Genomic DNA, 21562 nt, shown 5'->3' with positions numbered 1-21562 from the left:
AGAATTCATGAATTTATGTGACACATAGGAAAGCAGACACCTAGGGAAATGTGTAACTCTTACTATTAGTATGTATCTGTTATGCTGAAAGGCAACTTCCAAATATACAGGTGAGGGTGAACGCTGTATTGGAAAAAGGGGGAGCCTTGTGTCCTTGCAGAGAGTAACTAATGTTCATAAGGACCCTGATGAGAAAGAAAAATCACTTTATCTTGGCTGGTTGTGCCAGAACATTTGCATTAAGGATGCAGCTGCAGTTGAGCGTGATAGGGAGAGTATGTGGTTGTTGGCTTTTGCTAGCATGTTTTCCCTTTAGATTAGGGGAAAAAAAAAAAAAAAAAAAAAAAAAAAAAAACAAGAAGCAGCAAAATACAACGTGTTTAACTTTACAAGGAAGTTAGTAGGAAGCAGAAGGAAAGTGGAATACTCTCCCATTGCAGCCAGTGGATCTTTGCCTACTGGCTTTTCGCTCATCACGGAGGCTTTATTCTCCTCCTGGATTTTTTCCAAATGGCCACAAGATGTCGCTTGTGCCCTTGGATGTAGTGCAGAATAGTCCTAGCAGCTCTCCAAGGAAGTTTCGACGTTTTCAGTCTGGGCTTTTGGCCTTTGGGTGGTGTTTGCCTGGTCCACACAGAGGACCCCACTTCTCCATGAGACCACAGAGATTCCCGACCTCGTGACTGTCCGTGAGAGGAAAACTGATCCTTCCCTCTCCTACCCTTCTCCAGAGCCCACAGTTGCTGCACTCCTCGGTGGTTTCAGCATCAAGATTTTACCCTGTATCGTTGCTTCAGTCAGTCTCATCATGTAAAACTGGGAAAAAATATTTGAGATCGGACTAGATTTCCCTGTAGCCAAAAGGCTGAGAAATTGAACCCCTGTATTCATGTTCAACACCAATGTCTTTCTCCAGAGAATGCAATTTTTTGCAAAGTTTTGCAATGTTCACAGCGTTTTCCCATCCTTACCCTCTGGTGCCATTATAATTCAGATAACCAGCAATAGGAGGCTTCCAGTTTTGAAATGGAATAGGTAAGAGATCCATGTAGTTCAGTGTTCAGCACTTACTCCATTTCTGTGTCAGGGATGGGAATGATCTTCTGCACAGCCAAAGACAGAGGGTCTGTTTGCAATGTGTACCATTCCTCTGCTGGCTGGTGCTTATGCTTCTAAAGCAATTATTTTGTTCTATATATATGTGTGCATACATATCACCTTCAATTTGCTAGATTAAATAAGTGAAGCTCTTCAAGCCTTCTTTTCTCTGTTGAGCTTTCATTGCTGTGATTATCTTGCACACCATTTCCGTACCTGTTCCAGTGGCATGAATATGAACCACTTGAATATTGAATAACAGTGCAGACAGTTCCTTGATAGTGCCCCGTTGCTGCCTGAAAATAGTGCAATTAGTTCCATGTCTCAAATGTATCAAGACAGATGTTTTTAACCTTTGTCTTCTTGCACACCAATGTGGTACTAGCACTTCATGGTCATCTTAATGCTGGTAGTTAAATTGAGTATCTAGGCCTGTCTCTTCCATCATCATTTCCAACTGATGAGCTTTCAAATAACAGAAGTTTGGGCGTTCTTGCAGGTGCATGTCCCTTCACAAATATTATTAAATTTCATCCCATTTCTATTACTGCAGTGTTCAAGGCTGTCCAAGCTCTTGGTGATATGCCAGTCCTCTTGTATATTGGTATGGCTTTATGACTTTGCACAGACAGCAGATTTCATTAGCACATTGCTATTTTTTGGTGTCCAGATTATAGGTGAAGATACTAAGCAATTTCAACTCAACACTAGTCCACACAGGCCTTTTTCTTGTTCAGCACACCTCAGTTCTCACCACCCCTCTCTCATGTTATGTTATTTCCCTACCTACTGTATAATTCTTCTGGTAAACACCATCTTCTCCAGTTTTGCTTTTAATTTTGCATGTAGCAACATACCAAATACCCTAACAATATTTCGTTACATGAGAGTCACAGTTTGTTTCATGCAGAAGTCACTTCTTTTAACAAAGAAAACTACAAAGTTAGTCTGACTCTTTCTTTACCTTATATTAAACCAAGTGAAATCTGTGGGAATTACAATAGCATTTTTTTTCTGCAATTGATTTTCTGTTTACCTCTGTTCTTGTTTGGTCTTTCCTTAAGATTTATATTGTAAGCAAGCTGATAGTTCTATACCATCTTTTTTTCCTTCATAAATATATAAAATAATTGTTGTTGTTCTCCAGTGATGCAGGAAAAATACAAGTTACTGGTCTTGTGATTTTTTGTGAGTTAGTTGAGATTAGTTGAGATTATCAGCTCCCTGTTTAAAAGTACATTAAGCGCTTTGAATTGTATTTCTTCATGACTGTAATTTCTTTGCTAAAGCTTGTCCTCTAAGCTTTTTCCTCCTTTTATCTAGCCTTTGCTCCTAACAGCTGAGGTGAAGCGTTCGTTTTGTGTTGGAGCCCTACCTGGGTTACCTTTCATTCCCATGTGATGACATCACGTAACTCCTCACTGATTCTTTTCTTGCTCTCTTATGATTTACATCACTGGAAAACCTTTTTCTATTTGTTTTAGTATTGTTTTAATTGTTTAACTCAGCTTGTCTTCTGGCAGCTTATCTCACTTTATATCAGCACTTGTTGAGATGTTTGCTGATCCCTCCTTTGTTTTTCATTCTGTATGCTTATTCCTAATCATCTCCTTAGGCTACTTATTAATCTGGTGGGGTCTGCATTCCTTTTCTGCATTCCCCTTTGGGCACAGATTGCCAACACTTTTGACAGAAGTACATTTAGTTCTTTGTGCTAACTCTTCGCCTCAGTGTTTTGAAGTCTACTCTAGCAGGATCAAGAATGTTTGCTGCAGACACATGTTTGTTCATCTCCAAACTGATTCAACTTGTTGACTGCCTAGTTTAGGGTTGTTTTCTCAAGTCATCAGTTCTATACAGTTTTAATTTTTATTAACCAAAAAGTAATCCAAAATATTTTTTGCTGATTCAGTGACAGTGAGAATATCTGAACTTTATTACTAAACTCTCAGTATTAAAACCAAAACTTTTCAGTTGTTTTTCGCTGACCATACATGATGTCATTGCCATATTGGATCCAATTTGTTCATAGTAACACTGCTTTGCTAGTTTTGTCAGTCTTAAAGTTTTCTTCCTCTTCAATATTTATGCTTTAGCTCACTTATTTCCTTTGTCCATTGCCCTATCTTCACTTAAACTTTTTTTGTTCAAAGCAAGAGATGTTTTAAAGAAAGCAGAATATTTTTTTAAAGTAGTAGGACACCTACCCTTCCCTGTTTTGAAACAAAGCCCAAACCTCAAAAAAGACCATGTGCACCTTGAACAAAAGTGGGTGTAACTCTGAAATGATGCTACCTTTAATCCCCTTTTCATGTCATAGTTTAACACTGTTTGCATCCTGGCATGATGTGATTTGTAGACATTCTTATGTATATCTGTATACATTAAATATAGAGCAAAGTCAAGCTGCACTTGCTTATATTTCTCCTGCAAATAGGATATACGGAGTGACCTAGAATTGCTGTTTCTCATTGTTTTCTCAAGGCCTGTGTTTGAATAGGTTACAGGAGACATTACAAAAAAATACAGCTCTATATTTTGTCTCCTACAGGATTTCCTTATGCTAAATCTGCTTCTTTACCTGGCTATGGGAGGAATGGCTTACATCAGGTAGGTATACATTCTCCAAATAATACTGTATTATTAATAGCCAGCTTGGTAACCAGTTAAAAATCCACATAATAAAAACACAGAGCACTTTAGAGGGTTATAGCCCTGCATAACAGATTTATACACTAAGAGGGTGCCACTTTGTCTGCAAGACAAAGACAGATTGAGCACCTCCTCAGCTGTGTGTGGCATGACCATTAGGAATCCTGGTTCTTCTCCCCAGACAAACAGAAAGGCAAAAAAAAAATCCTACAGACTGCACATATTAATAGAGTACAGTATAGTTTGAATTAATGACAGAAAAAGATAACCCTGTAATTGGACAAGTGAGGATCTTAGAGCAAGGGTGGAGCAGCCCACATCCATTAAATTTTTTGAACCATCTCTTCTGCCTTTTTGCAGCTTGCACATATAGGCAGTCATTGCGTTTTTAAGGCAGGGGAGAAGCAGCCCATCAGAGAGAAGGGCAGGCAACAGTCTCGAAAGTGACTGTTTGCTGGGGTTTGCAGACTTCTGCAATGTAATACAAGGTGAACGCAGCAGATGGCAGCATTTATCCCAGCTAAAGACTCCAGCATCGCATGCTAAAACTAGGAAAGTTGAAAAGTTGGTTCATGGTCGAATCATTTAGGCCAAAATTATGGTATTCTTCTCAGAATGGAAGTTCTCTATTTGGAATGCAGATTCATAACAGTTTTTGTGCTTTGTTTTTTTTATCAGTCATCCCAGTGCTGCTTAATAAAATAAAAATAAAGTAAACAAGAAGTAATGAGCCTTGCAGGTTATAGTGAGCATAGCTATGCACATAGTACTTAACCTAACATGCAAAATTCAGACATAAAAATACATGTATATATAACATTTATTTATACATACACATATATATACATATATACACATAGATATATATTATATAGAGATTTATTTGTATATAAATTATAAATTAATTATACTTATAAATTATAAATAAATATATTTCTATATATGTACTTATATAAACACACTCATTTACTGGTCTGCCATTGTCACAGTATTTACCAGCAAAGAAAACAGACTATGGGATGAGCAAAGCTAAGGCACAGAGACACAGTTCTCTGAATTTACTACCATCAGCGACTGTGAAGTAGAAAGCAGGCATAAAATGAGGCATAAAATTTTCAGTGTCTCAAAAGGAATCTGCTGTCCCGTGGCTATTGCAGTAGGACATATGAATTGCAGGCAAAGGCATGTGAAATTTCCCATCTTTACTTAATGTCAGATCTGACACCTTTCTACCTCATGAAAAGTTGCTAGACATCAGAGCTTAAAACTCTGAAAGGGCCTAGGGGGTGAGTGGGGTTGATAGTGGTTGTGCGATTGCCTCCCTTGGTGCCTTCCAAGGTCCACGTTCCCCTGGGCATGGGGAGTCTCCAAGCGCGACGAGCCTTCATCTGACACTACATCTTTTTCTATGGGCAGAGACATCACAGAGTCACCTGATGATTAATGTTGCAAGGGACCTTTGGAGACCATCTAGTCCAAATCCCATGCACAAACAGAAATGTCTCTGCATTTGTAGACTGATGAGTTTTGTGGCTGCTTTGGATGCCTGCTTTGAGCAATTAGGTCAAGTGCTAATGAAACTTTATTTTCTTTCTCTTTTGCAAGGTTCTATGCTTTTATTGTGCAATACATGTTGTTTGCTTTTATTGTACAATACTTTTTTTTTTTCCCTCCACAGTGCAAAGTGTCAGGTTTTGTTTTGTGGCATATTTTGATCTGCATTGCTTGTTTCTTTTTCTTTTAGCCTGAAAATATGGGACAATATGAACCAGACCAGGATGCCAGTTGGGGCATGAAAGGTACATTGCATATAATTTCCACCACAATTCATGTTTTCTTCCTTGGAGGATGCTGGCTAGGATCTTGCCATTAGGATTTCTGTTCGAAGATCTTCCCATGGGGGATACAATTATGAGTAGATAGTGACACAGGATTCAAGAGCAGAATATTTTTTATTAATCTATTTACTGTTTAAGTGGGCTGTGAACTTAATATGGCACTTGGGCTGGAATTTCCAAAAAGGCTGAGCGATTTAGGAACAGCATCTTCTGATAAAGAAGGGTGGAGTTTTGTTCACAGTCACTTAATGTTGTTGTTTTTTTTTTTTTAAGTCTCACTGTAATGCTTTATTTCAAGTCTCGATACAAATCTCTGATTTCATTTCAGACCATGAAAAGGCCATTGAAACATACTGGCTATCTTAGTTGCCCTTAATCATCAGTATCTGTGAGAATAGGTGTCCATGTAATAGTCATGTCTACCAATACCAAGCAAAGTAGAATATTCTTGTGATAGTTTGCACTCAGCATTTGAAGAAGTTTATACTTTCATTTCTCCATCATTATTTCCACTGCAGTTAGTTCAAGGGCAAGTTATTGGCATTCTGGACTATTCTCTTAACTTGATGATTTTGAGATATCCCCATAGTGAAATGTCTGTAATAATGAAATTTAATTATTTTCTCTAAAGAACAATAAGGTTAGGATTTTGGATGACAAACTGACATAATTCTCTCTACAAAAAAAAAAAAAGTTTCCTATAATGAAAAATTCCAGGTTTTGCCAGACATTCACACTGTTGAACCAGATGACAGTGGCATCAGGAGGTGCATTTCCTCCCATAATAAGCCTTTGATTTCTAGAACTGTTCTTCCAGTAATAAACTGTGTTACAGGCATTTAGACCAATTAGACTCAAAAACTTATTACTCTTGCAGTTACCCAACAATATTACACAATTATCCTATAATATTGCACAAACAGTTGTCCAACAACTATTGAAAACACTTAAGAGAAATATGGCAAATACAGAGTAATATAACAAATCACTAATCTAACTAAATGCACATTACAGAGAGTCCAAGATAAGCCTATAAATTCTAAACCGTGGTTTTATTCTCATTCTTTTACAGAGTACAAGGTAAGAAGAGCTTTTCCAGCTCTGGAAGAACAATCAGATTCAGCACTTCCTAGCAAGGTTAAATGTGTTCCTTTTTCATTTTTTATTGTTAATTTTTTCCCAGTGAATTATTTGTCAAATAAGGATACAAGTATGTACCATTTAAGTTAGTAACTTGCCCCCACACTCATTTCCATACATGGGAATCAGATTTGGCTGTAGTTCATATACTCTTGTCTTTTTAACAGATTTATCCTTATGAAACACTTATTGTAACAAATCGAGTTCGTGTGAAATTGCCTAAGGATGTGGACAGGACCAGATTGGAGGTAGGTATGATATTTGTTTGGTGGCTTTCCAAGTCTTTTGTCCTGTTTATTTATGATTCTAGCCATTCCTGTGCCAAGTTGAGAAATAAGACCAAAAGAATAGTTTAGGCAGAAATATCAGCAGATAAAACCTAACATAACTCTGCTGACTTCAAGGGTTCTACACCAGAAAGTGTAGGTGTCTTGTGGAAGTTCATAGCCTGCAATTATTTAAGGCAGGTTGTTTTTTCAGGACAAGATGACCTTCTCTCCCCTTCTCCAAACACTGATAGGGAATATCGTATTTTATTTCAAAACATAAGTATGCAGCTTAATTGAAACAGAATACCCAGAAACCCTGAAAATGTGTGATAGCATGGTGTTTTACCAACATACTGATGAAATTCCCCTACTTTTGAATGACTTTATAGGATGTTGAGGGGAAAGGACTTTGTGTTTTGAATTCCAAAAAGATAAGACTTGCCTAGAGTAACCTAGACATACCAAAAGTTCAAATTATCCTGCAAATATATGGACCTATGTTCCTGATTCATACAATGATCTGATTAAATCCATTTCAGATTGCTGTTCTTAAAGATCATGGGAAACTAAGCTCAAGCAGTAAGACAAGATGAGGTCATTTACATTTTGTACATAAAACTCAACTATTTAGCTCATTCAGCATTGTGTCCTTCAGTTGTGTGGTCCATGGTCCATTACTAATGTGTCAGGTTGCAACTAATCTGCTAATGCTGTAGCATCCACCTGTCTCAAAGAGTAGTAGTAGTGTAAGTAATGCTGGAGAAATTTAGATACAATTCATCCTGAGGGAAAACTGATTCTTCTGTCTGAGTAATGACAGGACTGAATAATGTCTTACCAGAATTATTACACTTATGTATATTTTGCCAATTAATATTAAGAACAAGAGATGGTCCAGTAAAAGTTAAAAGTGTTGGTGTTTGGGGAAGATTTATATTCAAATAAATTAATAGTGTTTTTGACTTGATAGTATTTGCCAAGAAAAGAAGAAAGAAACTTTCATCTTAAGGCAGAAAAGAAGAAAAACTATGAGCTAGGAACAAGTTCCTGTTTAAAGATCAAGTTTTTTTAAAAAAATTCCTATACAAAATTCATATACATATAGTATGTTTTGGAAATGAAGTACATTCCTTAAATACTTCAATATGTTTCTCACTAGATTACACAGCAAGTGGGATTGATTTGATTGTTAGAAAGTCTCAAACCTGTGCTATTTTAAGGCTGGGGTATAGCAAGGCTATGCCATATCCATAATAAAAGGCATGAGTCCAGAAAAAGAAACAAGAAGCTGGAGGGATTCTCATCTGCACACATCCTATAAAAGATACCTATGTATGTCTGTGTATATTAAAGAATAGAGTCTTTGTTTGAAAACATTGGACTGGTCTGAACGACAAATGCAGTTCTAAACTGTTTTTTTAAGACAACCTATAGTTTGCTTTGGATGAACCATGCATGTCCTGGCTGCCATTATCAATAACTCATCCGTTGTCCTCAGCTGGGCCTGCTGTTTGTTTAACACCAGAGTTGCTCAGTCGGCTTCGCACCAGGTGCGGGTCTGTGCCTCATGTCTCGAGAAGTCCAGCCACTTCAAAGAGCTCACCAGAGATTTGCAAAAGAACAATAAACAAGATCTGCTGCAAACCTTCAGCAGAGAAGCGATAAGGGACTCGAACAGTCCTGCTGATTGCTGTACTATGTAAAACATGTGCACCTGCAGAAATGACTCCTTTGAAGACCATCTTACATTTATTAGGGATTGGTAGTTTTTTAAACAATTAAATTAGTAGAATTATATTATTGTTTTAAACAATTAAATTATAGGATTATAACTACTAGGAAAACAGGGACAGCAGTAGATTTGCACATTCAAACCATATGCATAGTTGAGTGGCAGGAACAAACTGTTATCTTCCCAGCCAACCTCTTTCCCCTTCTCCTGTGTCCCATTTTGCCTGAAGAAATGGGTAAGGTGATAGCATTCTGTTATCCAAAGGCCATATATTATCCATACTCTGCAGTGATTTGTCTCAGGAAAGCTTTGAAGACAAAATCAACATTGTAATGTTCCAGCTTTTTTGCAGTTGGTTTTATAGGCCCAAATCTTATCTTCCTCTCCCTGCTACAAGTCAAAAGTAGTTCCTGTGGGCAGTGGATGTGAAAGATGGGGAAAGTGGTATAGGTGAAAAGAAACCTAGAACCTTTGCGTTTTCTCTTGCGGGAGATGAAAGTTGTGGGTTATATTGTTAGAGTTGAAAGTGATCTTACCTTGTCCAGTGTGATTAGAAATCTTACCCTTGATACACCTTTAATGGTCTGCTTAGTAGCAGTAAGGTGAATAAATCTACATGGGTTAGATTTATTTAACAGCCCTCTTGCAAGTTGAAGTGATTTCTTATTTGTGAAACATTGTTTGTTATAAACTGTGAATGATCTGGCATGGATGTTATGGAATAGACCCTGCTGGACATCTCTCATTCCCTGCTACAAGGGAAGTCTCCTTCACTCACTTCCAAGTGAGTGACCCTATCGTGAAAAATGAACTCTAGTAGAAGGTGTCAGCTCCTTGGGTCAAATTAAGGGAAGCTGTGATGAAGGCTTCAGCTAATAGTCAAAACGAAGGATTGAAGAAGGATGGGTGGGGTTTTAATGGGTGTCAGTGTTTTCCTAACTTTGCTCCCCTTGAGAGTATTTTTTTAGATTACAACTCTGTTGTGTAAGAAATCTATTTTAAGGCATAGAAATAATATTTTTTGTAAAAATGCATGTGTTTTTCTAAGCCTTAGAGATGTCTAGAGATTAGAAAGTCTCAACTGGTAATGAATGCATGAAAATAACAAAAATTCTTTCTTCAAAACCACATATATGCAAACACAGAAACACTTTCTGTTTGCTTGTTCTAACTCAGCAGTAAAGCCGAAGGAGCTGAGTTCTTTGTTCTCCTAGGAGAGATGTTTATGCCGACGTTGAACTAATGTATGCAACATTTAGTACTACATATAATAAATGACCTGATGATTTTTAGATACATGACAGGCACTCTGACTTTTTAGTGAATATTCTTCATTTAGTATAAGCTATTTAGAACTGTGAGGAATTTACAGCAGATAAGATTTGGCCCCGAAATTTTTTGAGAAGTTCCTCTTTATCAGGTTGCTGAATGGAGCAGCTTTATCATGAGTAAGTCTAAAGGGAAATTATGAAGAATCAATTAATTTAGATAACATTTCAATATGATAAAGTAATAAAACATGCTTGGGCTAGGCAGTCTGGTTGAAGAGGTCAGATGCAGCCTCACAAAGTTTGCAAACAGCAAGCTGAGGGGAGAAGAGCCTCCATTCAGGAGGAGCTAGACAGGCTACAGGAATAGGTGACTGACCTCATGAAGTGCAAAAAAAAAAAAAAAAAAAAAAAAAGTAAATGCAAATTCCTGTGCTAGGGACTGGCTCTGTAGAAAAGGACCTGAGGGTCCTGATGAAAAACAAGTAGAACATGAGTTGGCAGTGCATCTTTGCGAGAATGAAGGCTAAACATTTTGGGCTGCATTAGCAGAACAGTAGATACTGGTTGAAGGAAGTGACTATTCCCCTCTACCCGGATTGAATCAGCAACATGAGAAGTGCATGAGTGTCCAGTTTTGAGCTTCCCAGTACAAGACACTGCCAAACTGGAAGAGTTCAATAGAGGACAGCCAAGATACCGGCAGTGCTGGAGCACTTGATGTGCAAAGAAGACCTGAGGGAGATGGCTTTGTGTAGCCCGGAGAAGGGAAAGTTAAGGTATGAGCTAACTGCTGGTCTCCAAAATGCAAAAGGGGTTGGAGAAAAGGGATTAGAGAAAACATGGGAAGACAAGAGTCAGACATTGCAAGAAGAAAAGTCACAGCTGGATATATGAAAAAATTTCTTAGTCAGAAAAGTAAAGTTGGTTGCCCACAGAGCTGTGGTGTCTCCATCCTGAAGGTATTCAGAAATCAACTGAAGAACGTCCTGAGCAACCTGAACTAATTTTAAAGTTGTTTCTGCTTTGATAGGCTCCATAAGCCCCTACTTTGCTTAGGCTAATGTATTTCTTCTCTTTGTGAAGATGCAGCATTAATACAATTTAGTTGCAAAATATGATTCTGAAATGCTTTTATTGTAGCATTTGAAGAAATGTGTATTTGGTTCTGCCTTGGAACATTTTATGAACAGGATGATTTTATTGTGAAAAGAGTTAAATATGCATGTTTTGTTTTGAAGCAAATGTGCCCTGTTTTGGACAACTTGCAATCATGAGTTTTCAGGGGCTAAGATACCACCTTTCAATGGTACAAATTCCACACGATATTCTACATGGCCTGTCCTTTTTCAAAAGAAGCTAGGTTTACAGACAGGTCTGAAAATCTTGGTGACCTCTTTTAGCACTTGAAAGCCTTTAATGATTTACACTTTGGAGTCCTAAAATGTACACTTGTTACCTTTATCTTATATCAGATATTGCTTCCCTGTTGTTCAGCCATGGTAATGTGAGTTGGATCAGTGTTTACACATCTAAATTGATTGCATGTGCACAGCTGAATAAACTTTTTTTTTTTCTCCTTTAAAGTTGTTCTTATCACAGTAGATTTCTTACATGGTCATATTTGGGTAGTTTTGAAAGCCAACATTGTTAGAATCTTTCATTTTGAAATTTTGGGATTTTTGTTTTACTTGATTTTCTTAATTTTTGACTGTTATTTAGTTTCTTTAGCCTTTAGTACTTTTTCCTTTTGTGAATATCAAAGAGTTAAAAAGGAAATATTATTAATTCAGGCCTACCAAATGCAGTTGAAAGCCATTTATTCCACTTTAGTTTGAGCCCGTTGGCTCTTTGTTTCAGAAGGATATACTGAAACAATTGCTCAGGAAACAAATATTCTGGAATGTCAAGTAGCAAACCTTCATCTGTCACCTTCTTCTCTTGTAAACAGAAATCAGAGATTTAAACATGGGTGCGGTCTTGTTTGAACAAAGTACTCACATTAATTCAAACATTGTTTTCCTCCTAACATTGCTTGTCTGGATCTGTTTTAAGGATGACATTTTTTCCACTAGTTTTTATTCAACAATCACCTTGGGTTCTAGCCATTTGGGCTGCAACTGTTTTAGGAATGATTTCCAGTAATTTGGCCTGAATTGATACAAGCTCCAGCTAGGAGATGTCATTCATACAAGTTATGTTCTGTGTCCCACCTTCTCTAGAGCTCAGATGGGGAAAATCAGGACAGTGTTGGCATGCTGTGTGTTTTGACATAGAGAAGTGCAGTTTGGGGCTGAATTTGAGGCAGTTAAGGGCTCAGTGCATAATGAAATTTATAACCTGGCGTACAAAAGTGTCGTTCAGTGACTCTAATGAAACTTCACACTGTTTAACTCGCAAAACATTTGTGTCATGTTCCTTATTCTAAGCATATGCCTGTGTTGTGATCAGTGTCAGATGTCTGTCTGTATCAGTTTTCAAAGCCCTTGTGAAAGGAGCTATTGTAAAATGAAAATATGCATTACAAATGAAATGATATGTATGAAAGTTAATTCCTATCTGGGTGAAAGCCATGTGGGAGTGAACAGAATTAGATAAGAGTATTCATATTATGGATACATTAAAGCCCAAACTGAGGAAAACTGGAAAATCTGCTTTAAGAACAAGGTATTTTGTATTTAATGTAAATGTGTGCAGAAAGTTTCAAGTTGAATTCAGTGCACTTTTTTGGATCAGGCCCAAAGACCATAGACATATCACCTGAAGCCAAGTCCCTGAACCCCAGATGAGAGTCTGGGACAAATATCCAAACAAGTGCTAGCACTAATATCCATGAGCTCAGAACAAACAGCTCCATTAGATACTCCAATTTAGTAGTCATCTACCTCTTTTAAGATAAAACTGCACTTACATGACCTACATTTTTGAAACTCAAGACCTTTTGCTGTGGGTTCATATTTTTGTTTTAGTGATAATCATAACAGGTAAGATCGTGAACACCACATAGTAGTTCTGCTAAGTGGGGTCTTCTCAATGAAGTTGCATGATATCTTTAGGGTTTTGAGGAAGGTACATCCATAGATCCAAGTAGCCTTCGCATATGTTTGGGGTTACATCAGCAGGGAGAATGATTTTAGACTCCCTTCCTCTCTGCCTTTCTTTGGTGCTGCTTTGTTACCCCGAGGAAGCAGAGGGATAATTTATGCTTCCTGCCAAGTGGACAAGTTGTAAATGATCAACACATGTTAAGGGATCAGTCTGTTCTGTCCACGAGCCCCACAGCTCTCCAAGGTTGTGGCTAAGTGCCGTAGTCCAGCACAACCACAGCAGTAGCATCTACTGCCTTATCCTCTGATGAGCAGAGTTTTCCTGGGTATCTTGTGAGGCCTTTTAAGGTTCATTAGGTGGCAACTCATGACATTTCTTATTTCCCTCTCATATCATATCATTACTTAATACTTAATAGTTTGAAATATTTATTGAGCATGAAGCTTAATTACTCTGTAGATTGAAATAACATTCAGTATTCCCATGGGGCATGACACATGGCTAATTATACTTTTACAGTTAGGCATGCAGTAGGCTTTGAAAAGATGCATCCAAGAAGCCTGCTGAGCCCCATCAGTGCAAGAGAAAGCAAGAGCACAGATCCTGTGGAAGGGGTTGGGAGGAGATGAATAGAATGGAAAAGGCTGAAAGTTATTTTTATTTGAGATCTATTTGGTTGAGACATTTTTAACATTTTGAATCTTAACACGGGAAGTGAGACCATAGCCCACCAGCAAAGCTTCGGCACAACCCTAAAGAGCTGCAATTTAGTTATTTACATGAAGGCTTGCTTTCATATGAGTAAATCTTGCCCAGTAAATCCAGTTTATTTTGAGGATTTTGTATTTTAAAGAGTCAGGAAGAAATTGTGCAGATTTTGCTTCCAGAATTTGTTCCTTAGAAGTTGGAAGCCTTATAGAGATTCTAACAAAAAAAGAATTGAACAACTTTTTAAAATTACACTCCATGAAAGTGAGTGCACTTCAGTGCTTCAGAGCAAGTGTTTCAAACTGGAGAATTAAATAACGAATCAAGCAAATGCAATGCAAAGCTCAGCTGTCATTTCCTCTGAATGTAAGTTAACAAAAAGGTGAAGAGAAACGAACCTGAGATTTTAAAATGACTCCCAGGAATTAGGACCTTGACTTTTCTCATTTTATGCTCATCTCCTCCCATGATCTACTGTGTTGATTCATTTATTCAATATTGACTCTTGAGGAAGTATGATATTTTTTGAATTTCCTACATCAGCAGCTTTTCACTCAAGGTCTCCCATCCAATTACAGACACTGAATAAATATACTAAGCTTGTGCAGCATGACCTGGTCACAGCTTACTGCAGTATAGCTGTAAGTTAATTGCAATTTTCCCTTACAGTGACTTATTCACACTCATGTCATGTTCCTAAGTAGTAGTTTGGAAGATCTATGAATTTCATTAAAAGCACAATTATTCTCAGGGAAAACAAATCTTGTTGGATTAAATAAACACTGTAACTTTAGTTAAAGTGTTTAGTGGCCTTTTAGCAGGCCAAAAAAAAAAATGAGACAGGGCTCATTAATTTACAGAAAAAAAGCATGACTATTTTCAGAGTTCACTGTGTTGTGATGTGAGGGTTTTGCTTTATAGTAGTTGCATTGCAGTAGAGAGATTTAACCCAGCCCTTAGTCCTATATACCTTAATATGAAACATTTGTGTTTCGATTTTTCCATTATGTGTACCTGCACGTTTTAGGAAAGCTACTTACATCATTGCAGCAAGCTGTGGTGAACCTTTTTATATAGCACTACATTGTATTTTAGATACCATTCAAGTGAGGAGTTATGGGAGCAGCATTCAGTTCTCCACATAACGCATACCTAACTCAGAGAACTTTCTTATGCATCGATGCCTTTGTGCCTTGTGTTCCTTTTGTAACTGATTTATTCCTCCCTTCTGGGCATGTTATTTTGGTCCTTTGAATCCTGCCTCAGCATCTAATGTGCCTAGCTTTAGCCCTTGACACAGAGCAGAGAAATTGATGGAATTTAAACTCGCTGAATATGGCCAAAGTATCACAAGGGAAGTTAAGAACTGCTTACTACCACATTGTAAAACACCCAGGCTTCCTATGTAAACAAGGCCAACACTAATGAAAAAAAAGAGGAGAATGTTATTTTTGCTAATAAGTCAGGCCATTCATTTAACAGTACAATGACACAGTATTAACATATCTGGCTATTTAAAGCTGCATTCCACAGACCCAATCCTAAAAGAAAAAAAAAAATGAAAAAGAAAAAAAAACTTGGCCTTGTAAAGTAAAGCTTTATGCATATGTTTTCTGTCATACCTCAAGATGAATATTCTGCCCTCTTCCATACCCATGATTTTCAATTTCCTTTCTTCTGTTTGACTAATGAGATAGAGTAGCATTTCTGCATGAAAGCATTGTTTCAGCCTAATTAATATTCAAATAGCTTTGAAGAATGATTAATCAAGCTTAGGTTTCATAGTGGTCCATTTTCTCTGCTTTCGTTTGGGAAGAGCTGTAGGTCTTAAAGCTGCAAGGTTTGAAAAAGTCCAGTGATAGTACAGGCAAAAAATAACATCAGACATACAAAGAAAAGTATGAACATAAACTTCCCACACTGGCCTATTTTCATGGTGTTTGGACCCCTTCAAATATTTATAGACATTTACCATATTTTCCCTTAGTCATCAGTTGGCCACATTCATACATACTTCAGCCTTTTAGTCTTTCCTCATAAATCAAACTGTGCAGCCTGTGATAACTTTTGTTACTTCTAGCTTAGGTTTTGCCAGTTTCACGACATCTTTCAGGGAACAAGGTTTATTCCAGTATTTGCAGGCTGAATTGTAATTGTTGCTACTCCTAGGTCAGCTGAGATGCTTCTTGAAGAAAGGGCTTGGCAATCTTGAATGAAACTTTCAAAGATGTAGGAGATATGGGAGATGAGAACTAGGCTGCACTGAGTGCGGGTCACTGTCCAGAGAGAGTTCAGACCAAAAGGGAGGTGCTTCTTTCTTCCAGAATTAATGCTGAGTGTGGTGCTGTGTTGATGCACATATAAAACATAACCTTAGTAGAATTAGAAAATTAATACATGCAAGGAGGGGAGATGATATCATTCGTAGATATTAACAGAGGAAAGAGACAGCATATCTAATTTGTATTGGGTGGGATAGACTGGACATAAAGCTTGTTAAGCTTGAGGACAGAGGAAGATGATAAATGGCAGAGTACGATCTTGGAGAGGAAAGGAGGAGTTGCAGAGTTTGTGCTGAGAATGGTGGCAAACTTCTTTCGGAGAAGAGATGTAGAAAACTTCCAGCACCTCAAGTCAGGCCTCCACACCCGACCTGAGAATCTCTCCATTGACCTGAAATAAACATCCAAATAGCTCTGATGTGACCACAGCAATTCATAGAAAGGCATGTTGTAGTATACATCAAGAAACAAAGGTGAAAATACTTCTTTTAAAGTTTTACATGTCTTGTCATTTTGGTTGATTGGCAAACTGGATGAACCTACAGGCTTTCTGATGTTCTGATGTTTTCTTCAAATGTGAACTACAGAATTTGCAGCTGCCTTCTCAAAAGCGAATCAACATCTTAAGTCTTATCTGCAACCTAAAAAGTTAGGTGAAACAAAGTATGATACCCTTTGCTCATTTGGGCTTCTTTTTCAATCCCATGGCTTGCAGACGTGTTCCTTGCTTTGATATGTTGCTCAAGTTAGGCTTGCTAGACTATGTTTCCTAGATTAGCAGAAAAGGATGGAAAAAAATATCAGTGCAGAGAAAAGTTTTTCTTTCCAAATCCAATAGAATTAAATTCTGTCAGTGAAAGATTGTTTCTAAAATACATTGTCAGATGTTGCGCATTTCTGTACGAAACAGGAACTCTTTTGCCAAATATGCATGGGGTACTTGTTCCGTGTTAGTGTAGTGCTTTTGTTGAGTTTCTGTCATTGGTCAAATAAAAATGAAGGCTGAGTTCCAAGCTTTTAGTCAATGTTGCTCTGAATATGCGGAATCAAGGCAGCGGGAAAAACGCTGTCCTATCTAAAGATACCACCGAGGCCAATAATGACAATTCCAGATAATTATAGTGGTTTCTCAGAGGCAGTTTCATTAATTTTCCATATCTAATTTACATTGCAAAGATGAATTCGTTGTTAGTAAATGGAAAGTAAAATTCTGTTTTCAGATTGGTCAAGAAAGAGCTTTGTAGGGTAGGACCAGTAAGAATATATCAGTCATAGTCAATTAAGCCATCGAAGGGTCATCATGATGTGTTAGCATGTTCTTGACATAGTTGTAGCCCATGTCAGCAAGTGCTCTTCCAGATGATAAGAAGGCCTGATCCATGTGATGGGCAATCTCGTACCTTTTCAATGATTAGTGCAAAGGGAGTCTAAAGGACCCAGTGACTGCCCTTCCTCTTTTTGAGGGGATGTATCATCACGCTGTATTTTAGACCTGGTCTCTGTGGTCCCAGAAATGCAGTGTTGCCCTCTCCACCCATCACATGCATCTGGTGTCAGCACTTGGCGTTATTCACCACTGCGAGTATAGTATCACCTCAAACCTGTTCCAGGTTGGCTCACTTCTGGAGAGTGAGAGGAACAGATGAGGTGCATTTTTTAGCCATGAGGATACCAAACTACAGTTAGAACTAGAGAAAATGGCCTCAAGTTGTGCCAGGGGAGGTACAGGTCAGCATTAGGAAGAATTTCTATACAGAAGGTAGTCAAGCATTGGAACAGTCTGCCGAGGGAAATGGTGGAGTCACCGTCCCTGGCAGCGTTCAAGAAACGTGTAATGAGGCGCTTGGGGGCATGTTTTAGCAGGTATGGTGTTGAAGGGTTTACGGTTGGACTCAATGATCTTGAAGGTCTTTTCCAACCATTATGATTCTACTGTGTGAACCTGGGTTTACATCTTCTTGGGATATGGCACATAGCAGATTGGCTGACCAGCCTGTGAAGTTTCTCGGCCCTTGTGCTGCCCAGCAACTCCAGCAGCAGGCTTTGCGGCAAAGGACAGGCCGTGTTCAGAACCTGCAATCTGTAATTCCTCTGATTCCACCAAATATGTTTGTTTTTAATGCTGAATGCTTAACACACAGATACTGATACTTCCAAAATGCTTGAAAAAAGCCCAGTTGTCAGAATTGTATATGCTATTCATTTATGATTAACACATTTATCTTTTGCAGCTGTTTTTGTGAGTATATGAGTAATTGCAAGGCAAAGATTATACACCTCCTTATCTTCCCACTTTCCAATTCTTTATGTTGCTATTCTCGCCTTTTTCTCTACATCTCATTTTTTATATTGAATCATAAAAACCATTAGATAGAAGCAAGGGTCTTTAGTGCTTTTTCCAACTTGGAAATTGAGCCTATCCCTGTGGATAAGCATGTATGGACTTAAGAGTTTAGCAGTGAGCTCTCTTCTGTGTTATGAGGCTGCTATTAGTGAATCAGTGTGGTGTCCACCACTCATTAAAGATCAAGGCAAAACAAATCCAACTCTGAAATTACATTGTTATCAATCTCTTTAAAGTCTTGGAATAGAAAAATAGCTTAAATATGTGTCTGTGTGCCCTGCCATCAAGTCCCTTGTATAAATGCATCTCTTCCCCAAACACTATTGCCTCTGCTCAGCTGGAACTTTATCGAAAAGATTTCTTTTTTCAGAAGTGAGCAACTACTATCAATAATTTCTTTTACCAGCTGCTCTGAGTTCATTTGATTTTGTGGATTGGCTTTCTGGGAGTCAATATGAGAATTTAAATGCAAATCCTAATGCATGGTTTTATACTGTATTTTAAGACTTAGGAAGGGGAGAAATACTGCTATGCATGCAGGAGCTTAATGACACTTTTGTATTTTCATTTTCAAGAGGCATTTGTCCCCTGAAGAGTTCCAGGAAGTCTTCAAAATGAGCATTGAGGAATTTGATCGTCTGGCACTTTGGAAGCGGAATGACCTGAAGAAAAAGGCCCTGCTTTTCTAGCCCCTCCCAAATAAAATATGTGCTTAATCAAAACAGAAAATAGTCTTGCCAGAACTATCACATGCACTTGCTGTTGAACCATTGTCCAGCTTCATTGTGTTATTATGTGTCGGGGGAAACGAAGGACAGATTATATGGCAGAGCACTGGAATACAGAGAATTTGCTAATTTTGCATGACCAGCTGGTTTTGTTGGTAACTCCTGGTCCTACCCGGTTTACAACATGCAGATATCTAGCTTTAAATTTATTGTTGCTTGCAGTTATTGCTTGATAAAACAGGAGGTTTTGAAAGGAAGAGCAAAAGGTGTAGCTGTGGCAAAGGAAATTCATCTAACATTTTGTTTCAGTAAGTTTTACAGCAGAGATGCAAGTTTTACAAAATCAAGCAAGTAATGAACACAGAATTCTCCGAGTGGGGAATCACATGTTATTAAAAATCTGGTAAAAGCCAAAGAAAAGCATGTCAGCAAGCAATTACTGCAACTGTTTTAAGTGTGGTACTTTTTAAGAATGAAAGCAAAACTATGGAAGCACCTTAAATCTAGTTCATATCCTTTAGACACAAGCTATTATCTTAAAGGTCGTATTTGTCTAAATGGTAACTAGCTATCTTTAATTACAACACAAGAGTTTTTATTTTATTAAAAATATATTGTGACATACAACACTTATAATAACTAAAATGTATAGAAACATACTTAAAAATGTAATCCCATTCGTCAGGAAAACTAAAGCCTTATTGAAAACTGGTTTAAGAGTGTATGGTGCCAGTAAACTGTGTTTTCCTAATATTTTGGGATGTTTGGAGAATTTTTTTTTTACATTTCATGCTGATAAAAATACCATGTACTCTTAATTATATGTAGATAGATAGGTCTATCTATAAAATAATTATTTTCATTAATATATGTTCTAAATGAAGGCATTCTTACTTTCTCCACTTTCTGGCTTTACATGCTAAGCCATGAGAACTATGATGGCAATCGGTAGGTGTGGAAATGGAACAGTTCAGCATAAAATGTAACAAAAAAAGCTTAATGTGCTCTATCAATAATATATCAAATTATAATCCAATATAACTATTATAAATTGCTCATGCACTAATATTTGCATGTTTCTGTAAAAATCAATCTTTAAAAAAAAAAAACAACTATGTGATACCGGTGCAGTACCTTGAAGCTTTATGTTAAACAACAGGCAAAGCTAACAAAATCTAAGCATTTGATATGAGCGTTAGACCTTAATATCTCTTCCAGCTGAAAGACTGTATTAAGTTTAATAATTTCATATGGTCAGAAGTACTGTTGCTGACAAAGAATGTTTTAAAGTGAGTTGCTAGTTTTGTGCAATGCTGAAATTGCATTACAGAAAGGTACATTTTTCAGCCATGTGTCAGTATTCTGTATTTTTACTGCCTTGAATGTTTGTACTCACTTCCTACTTCACTATGTCTTTTTGCATTTCCTTAAAGTAACTGATTAATATATGCACTACTACTCACTGGTTCAACTGACCCAGCATTGGAAATATCATAGCATTAAACATGCCTTCTTCCAACTAACTTTCAAAATCCATGCTGTTGGAAATAAATATTTTCTCATGACCTAAATGTTTTGTCTGATGATACAAATGTTTAAAAAATCATTAAAATTACCACATAACTCAGTGACTGTGCTAATGTGTGTATGGATTGTACTGGTGGTCTGGATAGGTTCTTCCTGTAATGCTAGTGTGTAATTTACATTAGATTTGTCCAGTGAGGGGAATACTCATTGCAAGTATACAATACTCATTGTAAGTATACAAGATGTATACTTATTGCTTAGTATACATCTGAATGTTGAGTACTGCAAAGTTGGTTATGATTTAAACAATACGGCTAGCAAATGCACACACACCTCACCAACCAAAAGTTACTTCATCGGTGGTGGTCCGTGTACATCATCATTAGCCAGTTGTGACTGAGAGCTCCTGATCAGCAGCAGCAGACAGCCTCTGTAACGCTCTTCAACCTCAGTATAGATAGTTGTGTTTTGCCTATATGTGAAAATTAACTGTTTGCTGGAACTGGCTGGTCCAAAATGTGACCAGCAAGTTTCCCTGATACCATGAAAATCCAAAGCTAGGGGAGCAAGTAGCTGGAGAATTACGATGGGTATGCTTGCCTGTCATTGACGAAGGCAGCTGTTCTCACCTACACCTTCTTTGGACATCAATTTAGTTACAGGCATTTTCTCAGTGAGAAATGAATTGCAGATGGATTGAAGAAATCCATATGCATATGAATATCAAGTTTGGTATGGATCTTCCTAAATGATTTGAAGATTGCTTAATCACAGCAACCATTGTACCAATGTAGAATTTAGCGTACCTTGCAAGGAAACTGTGAATTAGTAAGCAATGTGGGTGATCAGCAACTCTGTATCTTCTCTGTAACTTCTTCTATCCTATTCACAGTTGCACGTCAGTTGAAAAGTGAGGACAGTTAGAATA

General features: G+C 37.6%; 1 protein-coding gene across 9 annotated transcripts in view; it reads left to right on the top strand.

Moving 5' to 3' along the window:
- Nucleotides 1-20678, top strand: part of ABLIM2 (actin binding LIM protein family member 2) — a 125136-nt gene extending 104458 nt beyond the window's left edge. For all 9 annotated transcript variants that reach the window (XM_088540012.1, XM_088540014.1, XM_088540011.1 and 6 more), the window contains 5 exons: nt 3650-3708; nt 5495-5549; nt 6661-6725; nt 6896-6976; nt 18955-20678. In XM_088540012.1, the coding sequence (XP_088396138.1) occupies nt 3650-3708; nt 5495-5549; nt 6661-6725; nt 6896-6976; nt 18955-19068 (374 nt within the window). In that variant the 3' untranslated portion in view covers nt 19069-20678. The remainder of the gene's footprint in view (nt 1-3649; nt 3709-5494; nt 5550-6660; nt 6726-6895; nt 6977-18954) is intronic.
- Nucleotides 20679-21562: the final 884 nt, after the last annotated feature.

Source organism: Tinamus guttatus, unplaced genomic scaffold, assembly GCF_059628265.1.
Source record: "Tinamus guttatus ecotype Peru unplaced genomic scaffold, ASM5962826v1 Tinamus_guttatus_pri_ptg000052l, whole genome shotgun sequence".
Taxonomy (NCBI): domain Eukaryota; kingdom Metazoa; phylum Chordata; class Aves; order Tinamiformes; family Tinamidae; genus Tinamus; species Tinamus guttatus.
This window is presented reverse-complemented; position numbering and strand designations above follow the sequence as displayed.